Here is a 21,278-nt window from a genome sequence, read left to right on the forward strand (position 1 = left end):
CACATCTCTACTAAAAACACAAAAATTAGTCAGATGTGGCGGCAGGTGCCTGCAGTCCCAGCTACTTGGGAGGCTGAGGCATGAGAACTGCTTGAGCCTGGAAAGCAGAGGTTGCAATGAGCCAAGATCACGCCACTATACTCCAGCCTGGTCAACAGAGCGAGACCCTGTTTCCAAAAAAAAAAAAAAGAAAAAAAGTGAATATAAAATTAAACTTAAAAAAAATAATAAGAAGACGAACTACTAAGATCCTTACTTGGCCTCCCTTTCTAATCTCATTTCTTGCCCTCTCCCCTTCCCTCTCCAGGCTCCAGCCACATTCTTAATCTCTCTGGGTTCTTGCCCTAGGGAAGAACACTTGCACTTCCTGTTCTTTCTTTCTTTCTTTTTTTTTGAAACAGAGTCTCACTCTGTCGCCCAGGCTGGACTGCAGTGGCGTGATCTCGGCTCACTACAACCTCGGCCTCCCAGGTTCAGGTAATCCTCATGCCTCAGCCTCCCAAGTAGCTGGGACTACAGGCACGCGCCACCATGTCCAGCTAATTTTTGTAATTTTAGTAGAGACAGGGTTTCACTATGTTGGCCAGGCTGATGTCGAACTCCTGACCTCAAGTGATCCTCCTGCCTTGGCCTCCTAAAGTGCTGGGATTACAGGCGTGAGCCACTGCACCCGGCCCCTGTTCTTTCTAACTGGAAAACATTCTCTGCCCCAGGTATCTGCATGGGCACCTTCCTCATCAGTCAGGTCTCAGTTAAAATGTCATCTCCTTAGAGGTGCCTGTCCTGATGGCCCAAACTAAAGCTGTCTTACCCATCCCTTAGAGATCTGTAGTTTCATTTAATTCACAGTGCTTACTACTATGTGAAATTATTTTCTTTAAAAATTGTCTATTCCTCCCAATGAAAATGTAAGCTTCATGAAGGCAGGGATTTTGACTTATTAATGAATCCCCAGATCCTAGAACAGTGCCTGGCACTTGTTAAGAGCCTATTAAATATTGAATTGAATGAATGAAAATAAAACTCCCCTCCAAAGAGGTTCCTTGTCCAGAGTTCTCTTGCTCAGTGCATGGTACCTCCATCAATCTTGTTGGGCAAGCCAGAAACTTAGCAGGCATCCCTGTCTCTCATCCCCCATTATCCAACCCAGCATCAAGCCTTAACATTGTTCCCCTTACACAATTGTGCAGTTTCATCCACTTCTATTTCTCCCCTCCTTCATCCAAGCTACCAACACCTCCTACGTGGACTACTACAATGGCCTTTTAAGGGCATTCAGTCTACTCTTGCCTCCTATGGCAGCCAGACAGATTTTGAAAACATATATCCATTACAATTCCCATACTTAAAATATTTCAATGGCTTCTCATTGCTCTTGAGATAATGACAGAAATCCCTATGGTGCTATGTTTTCCAGCCTCATGTTGCACCAGACTCCCTGCCACACACTGTATTGGTCTTTGTTTCCTCAAACTCTGCCTTCTTTCTCTCCACAAGATCTTGGCATATGCTATGCTCCCCATACTTTTTTCCTGGTTAATGCTTCCTCTTCTCCTTTATCTTAGCTCAGTTAAGACTTTTTCAAAGAAGCATCATTGACTTCCAAGGTGGTTTCTCATCTCCATGATTAGGCCAATTCCTTCCAGAATAGCGCTAAATACTTTTATTCTGAAACTCTTATTAGTTTTAATTTCACCTTTTTTGTGTGTGATTAATATGTATCTCCCTTACCAGACTGTAGGCTTCCTAAGATTATGTACCATGTCTGTTTCTATCCATTATCATTGCCACAGCATATGGGTAAATCTGCTAAATGAATGAAGTGAGCAAATCCACACTTGGGTTTTTAATATAATTTTAAGATTTGAAAATGCTTCCTGATGATCAAACCAATATAAGAATTCTACCCTAAAGTTTTGGTACATACTGATAATTTATTGGAAATTGAATGACCTACAGGTTTAATTTTATACATAATAATGTAATTTCTTATCAATGCTTCTATAAGAGAATATAAGGGGAAAAACTGATGGTGTATATCAAAGTTTAGTGACTCCTCTGCCTACCAGTAACTAAGGGGTAGACACTGGGAAATAACCAAATCTAGCTAGCTCCAGGTATAGTCCCTGGTAGTGCTGGTCGCGGAAAATTCACATGGAAGGATATCCAATCAAGTTGTCGATAATAAACTTGTATACGTATGTACATATGTATGTATTTATTGGTTTGGAGACAGTCTCACTCTGTCTCCCAGGCTGGAGTGCAGTGGTGTGATCTCAGCTCACTCCAACCTCCGCCTCCCGGGTTGAAGTGATTCTTGTGCCTCAGTCTCCCAAGTGGCTGGGATTACAGGCGTCTGCCACCATACCCAGCTAATTTTTGTATTTTTAGTAAGGACAAGGTTTCCCCATGTTGGCCAGGCTGGTCTTGAACTCCTGGCTTCATGTGATCCACCCACCTCGGCCTCCCAAAGTGCTGGGATTACAAGCATGAGCTACCGTGCCAGGCCAGAAACTTGCTTATTTTAGAGGAGTTGGTAATTAAAATGTTAAAAGTGTACAGTACGCACAGTGAGACAGAGATTGGCATTAACATTCTGAGGAATGATATTATTCTACTTAGATTACTCAATAAATTAATTCCACAGTAAGTGAAAATAATACATATAAATCCAGTTGCAAATATGGATTAGTCACTCATTTTGGCTGAATCAGCTGTGTGTATACAGTTGCCTAAAAGCTCACACCTTCCAGATGGCAGCCTGGATTTCTCAGGAGGAGTATAACAATCCACTAAGATCTGATTCTCATGAGTCCTCTGACTGTATTCCTAATGTCACATTTCCTTTAATAAACCAATGTATACAGAAGCAACAGAAAACAGTTTAGATATTCTGTCACTCCAATAACATTCATTCCATCTGTTACGTGTTATGAGCTGGGCTCTGTTCTAAGCACTGGGGATTAAGAGGTAGAGGGTACTCTGATCCCATCTCCCACCTGTTCCCAAACCCTGAAAACTCCTACTTTGTACTCAAATTCACAAACAGCCATCAGCAACATTCCCTATAGATTTTCAACCTTTTCTCTGAATGTTCTCTATTCTACTCCAACCACTTACACCTATGATTATATGTTAAGCCTTATCATTACTGGTAAATGCAACCTCTCCATAATCTAAATTTCTGACCACAATTTCCTAACTTTAAGACGAATCCCCAAGGGTGCCCCAATTCCAACAAGTCTTTTATTTTACCTAGACCATCCATCCACCGATCCTATCACCTCTGCACTGTTCTCAAGTCCCAGTGTCCTTCCCTCACCAACTCATTATAATCCCTTCTTCATATATACCTTAACTCCATTCCCCTTTTTCTCACTTTGTCTTATTCTCATGACAAGTTGAAAACCCTAGGTAAATGCAACACTCTGACTCTATCAAGTTCAAAACCCTAGGTAAATCCAACTCTCTATTTGATAAAAGTATGCTGTACCTCTGTAGCCAAACATTGCTGGAGAAAGGCACACAACCCTTCCTGACTGGTCTTCCGCCAACTTTGTGACCACCAACCTAAAATGGCCCCTTAATACTGGCCTAAAATATCCCATATTCCCCTGGCCCACTCACTCTCCCACTCTCTGAGAAGACTACTCCATGCCTTCACTTTCCTCAAATCTCCAACAACTTCCCCAGCCTTATTCTCAGCAAGGATTTTTCTTCACACGTCACCAAAAAGCAGTAAGAAGAGGTTTTACAAAAGCTGCCATCGCATCTTCCTACATTCATCAGCAGTGCCCATGAGTTCAGCTTTCCCTCTTGTAAAAATAAACAGTCAGTGTCTAAAGCCAACCCTTCCATATCTCTGCCAGATCCTAAGCCCTTTCTCCTACTCAAGAGCATCTTTCCAACAACTTTCCCCTCACTCCTGCATCATCAACTTTTCTCTCTCCAAAATTATTCTTGTCCACATACAAACATGCTGTTATGTCTTCCATCTTGATCTCACTTCTCCCAACTACTCCTGCATTACTCTGCTTCCCCTCTTGGAAAAGAAACACTTCAAAGAATTATCTGTGGCAGCTTTCTCCAATTCTTCTCCTCTTTTTCCTCTTGAATTCACTTGCGCTTAGGCTTTTGTTCCTCCCTTCCACCAAAACTGCCCTTTATCAAGGTCACCAATGACCTCCGTATTGCTAAATCCAATAAGCAACTGTCCTATCTTACTGACCTATCTGTAGCATTGACTCTCCCTCCCCCTTGACACCTCCAGGATACCAGTCTCCTGTTTGTCACCTCACTGGCTGCTCTCCTTCAGTCTCCTTTGCTGACTAGTCCTCAACTTCCCAATATCAAAAAACTGGGGCTTAGACCCGTCTGCAACTATTCTTCTCTGTCTACACCCACCCCCTTGATGATTTCCTCCAGTCTCAATACTTCAAATACCTGACTCACCTAAGCTGTAAAGAGCCTCAAATCTGTACCGATAGCCCAACTTCTCCTGTACACTCCAAACCTATATAGTCAGTTCCCTATTCAACATGTCTACTTGTACGTCTAATAAGCTTCTCAAATTTAGTGTGTCTAGAATGGAATTCTTGATCTTCCCCAACTCAGTTAAATGGTAACTCCATTCTTATTGCTAAGGCCAAAAATCTTGAGTCACCCTTGATTTTTCTCTTTCTCCCACCCCAGATCTTACCCATCAGCAAATCTTGTTGGCTGTACCTTCCATGTATATCCAGAATTGAACTTTATCATATGACCTTGACTGCCACCACCAAGGTCCAACCAACCATCACCTCTTGCCTGGATAGAGTAAGTGACTCCCAACTGTTTTTATGCACCAGCTCTTGCTCTACTACTATCTATTCTCAACACAGCTGCCAGAAAGACCTTGGGAAAAAACTAAGTAAAATTATGTCACTCCTCTGCCTTTCCAATAGCTTCCCACTGCATACAGAAAAAAATTCAGTATCTTTGCTATGATTTACAAAGCCCTACACAATTTAGCACCCCATTATGTCTCTGAACCCATTATCAACACTGCTATCCCTCTCATTCTCTCTCTTCCAGCTACAGTGATCTCCTAGCTGTTCCTCAGACAGGCAGATACCCCCTTCACCTGAGGGATCTGCACTTGCTGTTCTTGTCACCTAGACCTTCCCAGATCCGCATACAGGTCAATCCCTTACCTTTATCAGATCCTGCTTAAATGCCACTCTCGCACTGAGGACTTCCCTGGCCACTTCCTGTTCACTTCAGCGGCTTTATTTTTCTCCTTAGTACTAATCAATATCTAAAATACTGTGTATTTTACCTGGTTATTTTGTTTGTCTCTCTCCTCCACTAGAACGTAAGTTCAATGACGACCATGATTTTTGTCTGTTTGTTCTCTGCTATATCCCCAGCACTAAAACAATGCCTGTAACATAGCTGGAATACAACTGCCACACAGGAGATGCTCAATAAAAGTATTGTTTTCTTTCTCTTCCTGTTGAGTCACTACTGACAAAGTTGAAAATGTATCAACAGAAACGCAATGCTTCTAACAGAAAAAAGTCAAGACTTTTGCCTTACTAAAAGCAGGTTAACAGTATCATCGCCTCGTATGATAGCCACGATTCTCTAAATTCTTAACCTATCATTCATTTATTACATGTCTACAATAATTAGTCACAGATGAGATGAATTTTTTTCCCCAAAATATATTTACCTTAGTAAAATCATTCTTTGAAGTTTCTAAACAATCCTGAGAGGTCATTCTTTTCCTCTGTTCTGGGGCTGGAGGCTTCATCTTAGATGGAGACACTAAAACAGCACCACCTGGAAAAATAAAGAAGATGATAGTTTCAATTACACTAAATTATCATGTAGAAAAAGCAGGTTAAATAAGAACTGCACGGTGTTTGCTGATTACCAACAGCTGGAGTAGTGAGATCATGATGAGTCCTCTGGATTCCACCAAGTTCTCTCAGCTTAGGAGTAGGAAGCCGGCCTCCTTTTTCTGAGGATACAGAAGAAGAATCCGACCTATAAATTGAAACAATCTATGAATCTATACAGCATTTCCTCCAGAAAATATGATTAAAAAAATACTTTGTCATCATTGTGCAATAAAATATAAAACTTGTGAGAGAATGCCATTTTGTTTCTGAAAAAATCACCACCAAATCCACATGCAGTTAAAAGAGACTAAAATTTTCAATAATGAATAGAACTAAGCACAAGATCAAAAATAAAACTGAACACTGAAAAAATACTATAAGCTATATGGACTATATCAATAGAATAAAAACAACCCACAAAGAAAAAAGTGACTGAATACTGGATAAGGGGGAAAATCACTGCAAGTCAGCACCAGCACAGCAGAGAATCCTTCCTTACATCAAGGCTCAAGTTCCATAACATCCATGAATGAATAAGGGTTACATTATAGACAAAAGGCACTATTATCATAGGTGGAGAAGAGCAACTCCCCACAGCAATTTACACATAAAACAACAGGAATTAGCTATTTTCAGAAATCACTTTTTTAAAAATATCATAAAACATTATCTTTTTTGGTAGAATCATCTGATATTAAAGATCACCAGCTTTTTTCTTTAAAGTCATTCTTCCAGACACATTTGCAAATCTGGCACACCATAAATTATAGGACATAAATGAAAATAATCCTAACTACTTCCTCCCAAAGTAGCCCAGAATTCAAGTATTCAATTACCAATCAGTAGTGACTTAAATACCTGAATCAAATTATTCACCACATAGCAGTGCCTTTGTGACGTTGAAATAAAATCTGCACTTTATTAGTCATAAAATCAAAAGTGTAAACCACTATATTTAGTGACAAAACAAAGTACATATCGACTATGTAAATAATGCTTCTCCATACTGAGTAATTTAAAACTCTCACCCTTCTTTCATCTTGTCTGCCTTAGATTTCTCATGTACATCCAACTTCTCTTGCTCTCCCATAAAAGCCTGCTTGCCCGTTTTCCTGTCCCCTTTCTCCTCGTTGTCATCCTCCTCCTCCTCCTCCTCCTCCTTCTCCTTGGGCTGTTTCTGTATGTCTTCACTAGTGTTCTCTGTATCCCAAGCCAGACGCCTTCTAACAGGTAGAGTGGGAGCTGACACGCCCAATTTCTCCGTGGTATTTTTCTGGGGCTGTTCTTCCACGATCTTTCTTTTTTCTTCTGGTTCTGTAGAAGGACATTTCTGCAAAGTCTTATGGCTTGTAGTATCTCTGTGTTAACAAAATCAGTTTTATTTTAAATGTGAATAGTCTGCACTTTCCTAATCTACACCAATTTTAATGAGTCCATCGTTTCCTTCTTCTGTTCACAACTACACGTTTTCCATAGATATTGCCTTGCTCAGGTATTGAAGAAGGAAATCTAATCTAGTAAAATAAATCAAAGTTATAATCTGGAGTTTCTATTAAAATATTCCAAAATGCATTTATCTTCTTTTACTCCTACCTTCACATATGCTTGTGTACATCTAATCTGCTGACACAAGTCATACCTAGCCCTAAACTGGCATTTACACACATAAACTAGGATCCCATGGTCTAAGTTCTTCAATTACTTTCACTTACAAATAGTTACATCATGTTCATTTAAGCCCAAAACAGCAAAGCGCTCTTCCATAAAATCAGCAGTCAAGTTCTGAATCAGCCACAAAATCCATCAATGAATGATAATAGGTATGCATTAATAGCTTACAGTCTCTACGTTTTTATTGTTGTTGACTTTCTTTTCACCTTCTAAAGGTCTTTTTACATCTACCATATAATCATCCCTACTCTGCTATTAATTGTCAAAAAAAAATTATAAAAATCTAGCCTTCCAGATTTACATTATGTGGTATTTATACACAAATAAAGCAATCTATATTGCTTTATTTTTCACAGAGAATAAAAATGAAATAAATGGCTGCCACATTTCCATTTGACTGGAGACAAATTTTGAGTAGTCAGGTCATTTTCCTATGACATTCTATGATCTATATAAGTGTCAACAAACTTTTTTTGCCATCCACAAAGAATATCTTACCCAGCAAGATCTAATGCTCTGATGTTGCTACTAATGGTTCCTTCTGAGCTTGTAGTTGAGGAGACATCCCAACAGCAGTTGCTATCAGACAGAATCTGATTCAGGTGGTCCCGAGAAAAATGTGTCCCCTGAACTCGCTTCCTATAAAACTCAGCCTTTTCTCGGAGTTCTTTAACCTATACAGGAGAGTTCAGACATCATATACTATTGTAAATGCTTCTTTACAAATAGCACCAAGTAGCATATCAAAGACATTGAACAAATACAGCCAGGGACCAAGGACAAAGGAAGGCAAAATTAGCCACATACAGTCATCAGACTTTGTGCATTTAAGCAAAAACGAAAACAATCAAGCTAAAGCACGATGCAGCTGTTTTATTTCAGACCAGCAGGCAGGGAGAAATTTACAGCAGCTAAGAAAAATATTGACATCTACTTTTTATTCCAACTGAAATTACACAAGTAATCTATACATTATAGTTTTTAAAAACTCAAAAGCAACCAACCTCGGCATACCACATGGCATTTAGAGAACCCTAGAGAAGGAATACAGAAACACACTTAATGATAGGTTAATGCCATAACTGAATATTAATGGAACCAATGAAACACATTATTCTCCCTTCTAGATATCTACCAAACTTGTCAATCAATATTTCTTAGTATATTAAGTAATTAGTTCAGTAACCAAGATAGCTTATTATTATCTTGAAAACGAGCCACATTCTTGCATGGCTAGGATGCTGCTGATGACAGATAAATTAGGCAATCTAATTATTATTCCTATTTCCCCACCTCTGGAAGGGTGCTTACACGCCAGAAATCCCTAACCCAGCTTTATTTCATGGCTTTGCATACAGCTACTACTGCTACAGAAGCCCTCACTGGGAGAGTTATGCGGTTATGAGGCTTCCCTCTCCAAACTCCTCAATGTTCCCTTGGAATCAGCAAAATCTCTACTTAAAAAAAAAAAGTACTAAATATATAATTTACAATAATAGCCCATAAAATCATAATAGAAATATGTTCAACAAAGTGACAGTATAAAAAAAGTTCTGATGAATAATAAAGTGATATGAATTCTTTAATATGCAAGTAACATTTTCTGATGAAAAGGAGCCTTTATACCCATTTGAAACCTTTCACTTTATACATCATACTGCCACCTGCTGGCTTCTCCAAGTACAATTCCACAATGTAAAAAAAATTAAGTTGAAGTTTTACCCTTAAAATTCTGTTCAATAGCTTTATTTATTCTCGAAAAACACTAATTTTTTTTATCATCAAGACAGAAAATCTTTATTCTAGAACTGCTTTTCTTTCAGGGCAAAAAAAGCAAACAATGAAACAGCAACGTAAAAGTAATTGTAGAAACATATTCTCAGCTCCTTAACAAGATACGATTTTGAATGCAGAGATGAAAGTGTTACAACTCTAGGGAATTGGCAAAAGCAAAAGACAGCACCTACATGGCATAAGAAACCATATAATGCCAACAGAGTCCTACTCTAGTGAACCATACCTGAAAAAAAAAATCCTAAAGGATAATTTGAAATATTTTCTTCACTGCCAACAACAACAACAAAAAAAACCTTTGTTCATCTATCATTTCTATCAACTCCTATAACTTTAAAGAAAATTTCTAGCAGTGGTTTTTGCATTTAACAGGTAGAAGTGAGGTACATGAATTAACTCAACTGAACTTCTAACCAGAGTATTCTGAATGCACAGGAACCTTGTTATAAAGTGCCTCCATATACTCCAGATTTTATTGCCAATAAGTGCCCCCATGTTTCAAATGTTTCATAGCCACTCCATCACCTATGTGCTTTAGCATCACTTCCTCCTCTGTGTTCTCAGAATTCTTTGTGCACATTCCCATTAATACATATTCAATTTTACTGGAATTAATTGCACATGTCCTCCTCGTCCATCAACCTATGAACTTCTTGAGGTGAGGTAAAATGTAGCACTTAAGCACTGAGTCCACAACCTGTCCTGAGTGCAGACTAAGTGGTATGCCTGAGCTAACCATGGCAGCCAAAGATAAGCAAGAAACTCGCTGCCCTCAGTGAGCTCACAGTCTGAGACAGGAGGTCAACCTGTACATAAATTATCATAATATTGATGGAGGTCTATGCCATAATAAACAAATGAAATGTAAATTGAAGGAGTGCTTCAAAAGGGGGACCAATTGGTCCTGCACTGTGTTGGGTAGAGTGGCGGGACTGTGTAGGTGGAGGGGGCAGCAGAGGCAGCTGCTCCTATCCATGCATGATGAATGAAAGAATGGATGAATACTCTCCATGTACACAGTCATCCAGTTTTATTTGACATCAACTTTATTTAGAAAGGAGGGGGAGAGGCTACTTCATAAAAATTCTGTAGAACTTTGATTTATTCAGTTCTATTTGTTACTGACATTTAAAACTAAATGCTTTAAATTTACTATATCAATAATCTTTATTAATAATCTTAGTGCTATTATATTTTACAAATATATGATTTTAAATATCTATAACCCTAAACTAAGATGAAAAATTAGAAGGCTGACATTTTCCAAGGTAGTATGTTCTACTAAAAAGAAGAGGAAAAAAATGAATGGCATGAACTCAATGTTAAATAGAACAATCCCTACAGCCAACAACCAGAGCCACTAAAAAGGATAGAAATAAACCATTCCCATCTCAAAACAACATACACGCACCTTTCTGGGTCAAGTAATGTCATCATATTATATGATATGATATAATTATAAGTAAAAATGTTTTCTGAATTTCTTTGTGCAAATTAAGAGTTCAATTAAATTATTTAAAACATATGCAGAAAATTCAAACTCAAGAAACAGGGGATAAAAACTCTTTTTACTCAAAAATCATCCCCCCAAAATGAGGGGTCACTTTATACCTAGTCTTTACAATGTCTATCAACTTATAGGACAGCTCTCAAATGCAGGACTTTATCTTGAAACACAGTCCTATTTGTGGAAGACACATTAGAATAAAACCACCTCAACCAATAGATGATGAAAAGATTACCTAACAATTAAGAAAAAAAGAAATTTAACATAGATTAAGTAGTTATTCTGAGGATAGAACCTAAAAAATTGTAATTGCTGACTATTAAGAAACAATCCCTTAAGTGAGCATTTTAAAAAGCAATAGTCAAGTGGTTATTGTAATGGAGATGACCAATACACAACCACTGGGCAAATAAAACCAACCACCCTAATGCTCTATGAGAGGTAACTGGGACTTAGCATAGAATTTCCAGTGACTATAGACTACTAACATATTCAAAGTACATCTCAAACATAGAAAGAAATGAAGATGATATATGGACTCAAAAACTAATGTGACTCAAAAAGTGAGTTAATATTCCAACAAGGAAGTCACTTATAACTTTGTTAGTCGTAAGTGTTGGAATGTTAGGAGTGGGAAAATAAAGGAGTACTGTACCTTATATTTAGGAAACTCATAATCAGCTGCCTATAGTAAATGACTTCCGAGAGATCTAAGTAAAACATGGCCCATATTAAATGCCTATAACCTGGTCAACTAAAACTGTTATCATCAATGATCACTGACTTCTTAGCTAAAAATTCTTATTCTTTTCTAACTTCAATTTACTTTCTGAATTATTTTTCTCAAAGAAATTAAGGCAAACTATACCACTAATTTAAATATTTACAACCACCAATATAGTCTTTAATAAGCAAAAAAAGCAACATTACCAAGATATCAAAATAGGAAACCTTGAAAAGTCTATTGACAACAACAATGTTCTTGTCCATCAAGGCAGGATAAGGAATCTCATCTTACTATTACTTCAGTTTTAACAAATCTTCTCAATTAGATGTTTAGTTCTGACACCTAAACTCATCTTAAAGAAATTGCTTCTTGGTCTTTTGGCCAAGATCGAGTGTAGAAATCTCAGAGAAAACACAGTCTTCCAAAACAAAGAGTTTCTCATAACCTCAACCTAGTGTCATGCCTAAACACAACAGGCCAGCAGCTGACATCGATTTACTGGCCACACACTGTTCTGCCTCTGTCCTGCTTTTCCTCACTCCCACTATCAGATTCCTCAGTCAGGGAGATCTTTGCCAAGACTTGGGATGGTCACAAACTGCTCAAGAGTTTAGCTGACTCACTGCCTTTCTTCCATCATGGGTGCTTTCGACGCTCCTAGTTTTAACTTGATTTCACTAAGGGGACTATATGAACATTGCCCCAGATAATATCTGGGACAGCTTTGAGCTTTGTCTTTTACTTGCCTGTGCTGTCTTCAAGATATGCTCAAATAGAGAAGTAGAAAGCAAAAGAGTGGAAGGAATCAGACCTCCTGAAACAATATGCAGACAGCATGACAGTCACTAGGACATGTGTCTGGGAGTTGCAGTTCAAAGAACCAGCAGCTCAGAGCACTGAGCACTGAGCACCGAGCACCGAGCACCGAGCACCGAGCACCAGCCGTTTCCCCCAGAGGCTGATTACACATAATTGTGGGCCATGGTTTTAAGTAATGAGCTAAATAAAAGACCCATTCCCCATCCAAATTATCCTTCTGTTTACAATGACAGGGGGAAGTGGGATGTTTACTAATGTCTAATCTAAACAGAAACATTTTAATGTAGCTTGTTCTCTCAGAAAAGTTTTAAAAAGTCAAGATACGATTTGAAAGATGCTAATACAATAATAAAAATGTTCCATTCTCTATCCTTTGAGTATAAGAAGCTAGTACTAAAGTAGCACTTCTCAACTCTAGAATTACCCTTCCCCTCAAACCTATCTTCAGATCCCCAGTTTCTCCCACATTAGAGTACCGCAACCTGTAGCTCACACCTCTAACCACATAAGCTGCACCTTTCTTTTGCCTACAAACTGTAAGAGTACACACTGACAATGGGCATCACTATCAGACAAATTATTTAATCTTCATTTGAGAGAGTGGAGGTCTGAAAGTTATGAAATAATCAAATCTATAATGATACAATTCTATAAATTCAATCTATTAACACAATCAAATGTTTGATGGTAAAAAGCGTTAACTTAAAAGACCTCAATGAATAGTAATTGCTGAAGAGCCAGTGGCATTAAAAAAAAACACACTGATAATTTACATCCTAATACATAAGTTCCTGATACTATTAGTGCTATTATTATATCATACTTCTTTAAATTGTGGTCTCTATTACCAAATGGAACTCATTGTGAAATTAAAGTGTTAATAGAGGCTGAAAGAACATGTGGGCTTATTGAGCTCACGCACACTCACCTGATTTGGCATGTTTCCCTTCACACGTGTCCAAGCCCCAGCTTTATATAAATACTGAGCTGGGCTCAGAAATTTTGCTCTATATTCGGAATTCACCTTCCTAATAGGAATGAAATGAAAGTAAATATTTCACTATGTTGATCACTGAAATACTATATTTTCCTATTAAAATACATACCCAAGTCTTTGATGTTTCCAAGGAGTAAGCTTCTTTTTAGGCTGGTGTAAGTCTTTTAATTCCATCTCTGCTTCCAATTTTAAAGGATCGTCTATTTCATTACTCTGAAATGGAAATAATTTAAGCTTTTTATGCTTAAAATGTTACACATTAAAGTGAAAACATGGATGTTATAAAGTTAGACTTGAATATTTAATGACATTTCTATTTTTAGAAGCTTTAGATACTGAAGAAAACAAAAATAAGAAATCAACAAACAAATTTTGAAATTTTTATTATATTTGGTTAGTTATTTTTGAAGTTTAGCTGAGGATATAGCTTCATTTTCTAACAATAAAGATTTTAGATCTTTGGCTAAGGAAGAAAATTTTTAAGTTAACAAATACATATCTAAATAATGTTACCATACACTGAACTTGATATTCTAAATTTACAATTGCATTACAGTAATTAAACATAGGATCCTGATGAATTAGTTACCAAATCGCTTTACTGAATAACAATTCTGGTTTTTTCTCCGATAATATCATAGGTCTAATATATGTGTGTATATAAATCATTTTACTTTTAGTCATATTTACTTATAACTTTATACTATTTTTAGGACCCATAAAATATCAGGTATCAACATTCCAGGAGATTAAAAAATAGTATTTATACCCCAATTACCTGTAATTTATAATCATGTTAGCCTGATTCTGCAGCTTAAATGGCTGTAATATCACACAGAAGCTGTTGTTTGTATATTCTGAGGTAGATCATATGAATTATACTGGCTATAATCTGGCATGCTAACACTTTGGTTTCAACTACTTGTGATGGCCAGGTGTGGCAGCTCACGCCTGTAATCCCAGCACTTTGGGAGGCCAAGGTGGGCGGATCACCTGAGGCTAGCAGTTCGAGACCAGCCTGGCCAACATAGTGAAACCCCGATTCTACTAAAAATACAAAAATTAGCCAGGCATGGTGGCATGCACCTGTAGTCCCAGGTACTCAGGAGGCTGAGGCAGGAGAATTGCTTGAACCTGAGAGGCAGAGGTTGCAGTGGGCCAAGATCATGCCACCGCATTCCAGCCTGGGTGACAGAGCGAGACTCCGTCTTGAAAAAATAAATAAAAATAAATACATGTAAAAATACATGTGAGTATGTATGTGTTTAATTTCCATAACTTAAAACAAGTATTTCTAGCACTACTGTTACCCCAGGAAGTTACTATAAATCCAGTCATTTGATATTAAACTTACTAGACTTTGATATTAACCGTATTAGACTTACCTCCTACACTGTTAAGTACTCAACATGCTGTATCATTTTTATTTATGTCTGTCTCCCCACTAGCCCAAGAGCTGCTTGGGGCTATTTGCCAGCCTTGTATTCTCAGTACCAACCCACGTCTGCTCCTAGTAGCTGGCTCAATGAACATTTGATGAACAAATGAATTAATGAACTAGTGAAAACTAAAAACTCCCAGGTGGTAGTAAGCAAAAGAAAATGTGGAGAATCTAAAATAATGGAGATTTTGTTTGGTAAGATTAAAAGTTGATGAATACCTTCTTTTCAGGAGATACTGTTTCAAGATTTCTGTTTTCTCTCAAATCATTTCTTAATTTTGGTTCTTTCACTGGAGATAAACCCTTGAAATTTCTTTTGTATTCAGTTTCATGGATGACTGAGTTACCTTTGAATGGTGGAGTAAACTGGCTTTTATTGTGGAAAACCTTAAAACAAAAATTATCTTAGTTTAGTTTTGTTCATTAAATATGCAGAACTTCGGTCTTCAATTACTTAACAAAACATACATAAAGTTGAATTACAGGACAAAAAAAATAGCAAAGTTATATACGATTTTAATTTCATTTCACATATATTATTAACATCCAAAGGTCAACTTTATATACTCATTACCATGTTTTGAATAATAGTTTTATAATCAAAATATAGCTTATAACCAAAATAAATATTGGCATATTTTCATATGACACAGACAGTAGCTTTAAGGCAACTCTGTTGTCAGTTCTACAGGTTTTTTTCTTCCTCCCTGACATGATTTTTTTTATTCCTGCCTTAATAGAAAGTTCTTGACATTTTCGAACACCCAATATGTTGAATTTGTTTAGCTTTTCTTCCCTTGGCTTATTTTCAGCACATTTTATTAAGGCAAAGAAGATGTTCTGAGCAATTACTACACTTGTATTGTTAAATGTTTCCTTTTATCCTATTTCACAGTATGGTTTCTATTTCACAGCATATTACCACTGATTACAAGGAAAGCAAATGGAAAAGACAGGGAACTCAAACAAGTTATTCTACTGCTTTGTAATGCTGAATAGGGTATCTTCATACAGATCAGATCTAAACAGTTTATCTATTTTAGTACAGTATAACCTCAAGGACTCTCCTGCCAAAAACTGTTCTGACTCCTTTACATATTAATATAAGACATCCTTTCAGAAAGCAGGTGTCTGACAAAATAGAAATGAACAACCTTTTTAGAGGTTTCCTATCAACAAGCATTGAAAGCTGTCTCAAAGCTCTTCAATCCATAGACTCTAAATTCAACATGCTTTGAACAATGAGCAATTCCTTCTAAAAAAAAAAAAAGCTTGTGAAACACATTAAAGAAAGCAATAAAACTACCAATGAATATATCGCTAGTGATTTCTCTCATAAAAGTAACATTTCTACACAACGCTTTCACTGACATGTAAAAGCCCTGTTTGTTGACGATATGATTTGATTTGAATCAGCTCTATCTTCAAGGTCAAACACTCTATAAAAAACTGAATAATTACAATTTTTATGTTGTAAATAATGTTTTAGATACACTTAATCTCCAAAAAACCCTGTAGGTAAGCAAAAGAAGTACTGATCCTATTCACTAGGTTAATAACAGGTACTTATCATTTTGTTACTTCATAGCTTCTTAAAATGTTATATAAATTTCAAAGGTATTTTAAAAATTGAATAAGCCCAAAGCTGCCACGATTTATAGGATCACTGGTGTTTTTTTCATCTTAATGTAAGATGACTAGATGTTATTGTCTTGCTGAATCTAATTATCTCGTCAGTTCTTAGGGCTATACACAATACATAAGTGAATGCTGACGTACAGGAGAAAATTAATGTAAGGGTGTGTGAAAGTGTGTATATTTATAAAGAAAAACACAAAGACCAGAAGAAAAAACAGACTAAGCCATTATAGGTCTCTGGGGATATTACAAGTGGAGGTATTTCCTGTCTCTGCCTAGAAGTACTGTTAAGAACATAAATGAGAGTTTAAAGCCTAAGAACTGCCTAAAGGATGAAGGTAGTAAAACAACAGACTATTTATTAGTAATGGTATCTCAACACTAAAACTGTGCAGGACTACAATGAAATCTAAAACCACATCATTACAGCTTCTGAATTTTACAAATATAGTTATACCGACAATGCCTATTATTATTTGTCTGATATAAGGACAAAATTACGTTTCTTGTGTTATTGTCAACATATTTTGTATTTATTAAAATAAATATTCAAAGCAGTTATGCTTTTCTTAGAATACACAAAACATGCAATATATTAGTCAACAAAACACATTTTAGAATAAAATCAATTTAATAATTTTTTATTAAGTAAAAAAATCTTATAGCATGCAAAAACTTACCAGTTCCCCAAGTTTTCATTACCCTGTCTCATATTTAGTATATGTGCTGCATCTGGCAACAATGATCATCAGTAGCCTAGGACAGTATAATATTACTACCATAAATCATAAGTAACAGGACGATTTTAGCAAAATTCTCACTTTGGTTTTCTAGAACCTACCTCCAGGCTACTTAAGTACCTAATTTCTTGCAACTCTTAATTCTATGTAAATCTACATTACTAGATAAGATAATGGTACTCAGAAATGTATTACATCCATTAAACTACCTGATTGGCTGCAAAAGCTGGAGCAGTTTCTTTAGAAGTCTTCCAAACAAACTGCCTTTGATATTCAGAATTTCTCAAGGCATTACATGAAGGAACAACAGTCAATCCAGCTTTCTTACGCAGAAGTCTATCCAACTGTTCAAAACAAAAATCCACTCAAAGACATTAAAAATTTCTATTCAAACTTTTTTAAAATTGTGGTAAAAAAATGCATAACACAAAAATCTATCCTCTTAACAAAATGTTCAGTCTACAGTACAAAATTGTAAACTACATGCGCATTGTGGTACAGCAAACTTTAACTTATAAATAGTATCTTTTTTCAAGTGTCAAACCATTTAAAATTCCTTTCTATCAAAGGACTATTAGGCATCCCAGGAAAAATATAATACTCTCAGTCCTTTCCTACTAATCATTCATAATTAAATCTATTACCAAAAAGTCCCAGCACTTTGCCTCATATGCACACTGCTTCTGTGAACACCCCTTCTCCTGCCTGCCAGACACACATCACCTTCCTTGTTCCCTTTTACCCCCAGCTTTTTCAACAAGCTATGGATTCTTCTCCAACACTCTGAAATGCCTCTTCAGGGTCCCAGTCAGTGGTGGACATGAACCAGAGAAGAGCAGTGGAACAGAATGGAGAAAGAAACGTGGAAGGCATTGAGATCCCCATGCAAGTTCCGGTAGCCTCTGCTTATGTGCTCACAAGGACCTGCTGCAGGCCAGCTGTGACATAAGAGAGCAAAAATGCAAGATCTCTAAGAGACAGCCAGAGCTCTCCTTCCTTTTGCATTTCATCAATTGAGTTTCTGTCTGTCTTCTTGTACAGATAAGAAACTGAAAAGGGGCTAGATAGAAGTCAGCTCAGCACCCTGCCAGAAGTAAGGGCCTACTTCCCTTCTCTGTCTCAACTTGATCTCTCCCTTGGGACTCAGGTGCTAATACATGATGAATAAAATCCAGACATAGGAGGTCCATCCAATAAAGGGATACCATAGCATAACTACTACAAAATAGCGAGTAGTAAGAATAGAACTAATTCACAACAACTAAAGTCAACAGCCTGTTATCAACTGTTCTTATAGACATTAGACAAGAAAACAACAATGGAAAATTCTGAAACACAAAATGTAACACTACAGAAATGACGATGAAACCAACAAAGAATTCTATGTTTTTGAAAAGAAATGCAGTGAATATGCCTACCCCAGTATCTACATTTTCTGAAAGAACCTTGGTAGAATGTTCCAGTTCCACATTTTCATTAACTGGTATATGGTTTGTTACACCCTCATTATTTTCCACAACATCTGAAGCCCTTTCAGCTCTGGAGTCTGCAGAGTGAGATCTGGTTCTTTTGGGAACCCTGGAAGCTTCTAGTGAGTCAACTCTTTCGTGAGTAACATCCTTTTGTTCTGCTTCTTGTGATTTTGGTGTTTCCGGGGCTTCTGGTTCTGGCAATGCGACCACATTGTTCTCTGAGATAGCTCCATTCCACTCCAGAGATTTTGAAATCTGTGGGTCATGGTAAGGGACTCTTCTTTTTGAAATAAAACTTGGTTCCTTCGTGATCCCTACAAAACACGGTATACAAAACTAGTAGCTACCAAAGCAAAAAGTTACAAAGACAACTTTTAAGAACACTTGTGAAGGAGAAATGAAATTTAAAATTTAGTTCAGATATATGTACCTATATATACACACAATATCCTTCAGAATATAGGATTTTAAAAGTACAACTTTTCAACATAAAATATTTAATTTTGCTTTTAAAAGCATTAAAAATTTAACCATAACAAAAAATTAAAAATCAGTGGGTCACAATGTTCCAGTTATCCTAACAAAAGTCACTAGAATTGCAACATGATAAACCTGGCAAGCCAGGCAGTACATGCTGCCTCGTTTCTAATTACTTTCCTGTGCTACTTAACAGAACAATGGGCCCTGGTACTGTCAAAATTTGGAACTTTTCACAAAGCTTCTCTTAAGTGGAGCAGACCAAGATGAGAAGGGATGAGATGTCATTGTGCTGGATCTTGGTTCTACATCTGCCTTGATTTCCTGAGAATTAAAAAAGAATAGGCTGGGCGCAGTGGCTCATGCCTGTAATTCCAGCACTTTGAGAGGCTGAGGCAGGCAGATCACGAGGTCAAGAGATCAAGACCATCCTGGCTAACACAGTGAAACCCCGTCTCTTCTAAAAAATACAAAAAAAAAAAAAAAAAAAGCCAGGCATGGTGGCGGGCGCGTAGTCCCAGCTACTCGGGTGGCTGAGGCAGGAGAGTGGCGTGAACCGAGGAGGCAGAGCTTGCAGTGAGCCGAGACTGTGCCACTGCACTCCAGCCTGGGCGACAGAGCAAGACACTGTCTCAAAAAAAAAAAAAAAAAGAATAAGCCTTTTTAACAACAGCTAAGATATAATTTCTCTATATTTCTGTATGGAAAGCAAAGGTCCAAAAACTTAACCTTCTATGGAGGTAAGAGCAGCTCTGCAGAATGACAGCCACTGAGAGACTGCCCTAGTTTAGGGCCATCTTTAAGACGGCTGCAGGGTGGAGAAGGAAGATTAAGACCAGAACGGAAAAGGAAGGTGGAAAGAAAATTGGGCATGAGGTAGAACCCAGGACTCCTTAGCCTCTGTTGTAGATGTGCTGGCCATGTCACCCCGGGTCCCCACCCTTTTAAAAGGCTTCCCTAGACCACAGGTCTTCACACTGGCTGGGTATCTGTCTGGAGGCACACAAAGATGTGGAGGGTAAACAGAAGTGGGCGGCTTAAGGGAATCATTTTCCAGATCCTCAACTCCATATGTGTGTGCTCTCTTGCCTGACACTGATCTGTCTGCCTGAGAGCTGCATCTGCCATCTGCAGTTCCATCTCCCACCACCCCTTTCATAATCTCCCTTTACCCACTTTACAGAAGACAGACACACCTCTTAACCAGCCTGAAACTTACTCCAGCGCATCCCCTCAAGGTAGAACAAAACCTCAGGGGTAGGAAGCCAAACAAAGGGACAATTCAAGAAAGCATATCCCTGAGGGAGAATATTTGACAGCAAAGCAAAGCAGACAGAGATTAGAAATAACAAAGGAACAGTATCTTATTTCATATAGCTCCATGGATTTTCCATCTCCTTCTTAGTATTAAAATTCAGGTATGAGAGGGATATCATGTGAAATGTACATATGCATATTAACACATTTACCTTAATTAAAGATAAACAGACTTTTTTCTCACAGAAAATAATTCTAATTTGGCCGGTTAGTTTGCCAATGAATACTGACTTTGCCAATTGCATGATAAACATTTTCCATAAATTGAATGGGCTAAACTGGCAGTTCCAGAGTTTTTACAAAATATATGTAAAACATATAAGCACTATGCAATATACCAGAAATTCTATTATTCAAAACTATTCGTAAAAATTTATGATAAAAAATAGCAATTTAGAAAAACACTGTGATGAGGCACAACATTGTGATGAGGCACAATGTTTTTCTAAATTTTTCTAGAAGTATAAAAGCTAAAAGGCTTGAAGATCACCAATTAGACTCCTCTCTGCTTTAACACAGAAGCAGGTTTTTGGTAGAAGAGCAAAATGAAAGAAAATTCTCAAGTGGTCTGCTGTTGCCTCTCAGCACCAGCAAATCCCCAGGATAAAAATACACTACTCTAAAAGAAGGGACAGCCATCCTGGGTAACACTGCTGTTGTTTTTTGCTAACCTCCCACCTCCCGTTCTGAGCATTCTGGAGTTCTTGCTCAGTCCCTCCCCATGACCTAAAATTCCCCACTAACGTTCCTCCCCTAGTCCACTCCTTCCTTCATTATATACTATGCTCTAAGG

The 21,278-nt window shown here is 37.5% G+C and overlaps 1 protein-coding gene across 12 annotated transcripts in view; it reads right to left on the bottom strand.

Annotated features, from left to right (window-relative positions):
* MDM1 (Mdm1 nuclear protein) overlaps positions 1-21,278 on the bottom strand; it is a 39,502-nt gene that overhangs the window by 13,571 nt on the left and 4,653 nt on the right. For 3 of the 12 annotated variants that reach the window (XM_009181166.4, XM_009181168.3, XM_009181165.3), the window contains exons 3-12: positions 18,638-19,005; positions 17,429-17,563; positions 15,061-15,228; positions 13,510-13,613; positions 13,332-13,431; positions 8,561-8,590; positions 8,055-8,230; positions 6,914-7,243; positions 5,918-6,030; positions 5,714-5,823 (exon numbers count right to left, since the gene is read on the bottom strand). In XM_009181166.4, coding sequence (XP_009179430.1) covers positions 5,714-5,823; positions 5,918-6,030; positions 6,914-7,243; positions 8,055-8,230; positions 8,561-8,590; positions 13,332-13,431; positions 13,510-13,613; positions 15,061-15,228; positions 17,429-17,563; positions 18,638-19,005 — 1,634 coding nt within the window. The other 9 variants (XM_031650608.1, XM_031650609.1, XM_031650607.1 and 6 more) reach the window with 9 other exon arrangements.

The sequence above is a fragment of the Papio anubis genome, chromosome 9 (assembly GCF_008728515.1).
Source record: "Papio anubis isolate 15944 chromosome 9, Panubis1.0, whole genome shotgun sequence".
NCBI classification, from domain to species: Eukaryota; Metazoa; Chordata; class Mammalia; order Primates; family Cercopithecidae; genus Papio; species Papio anubis.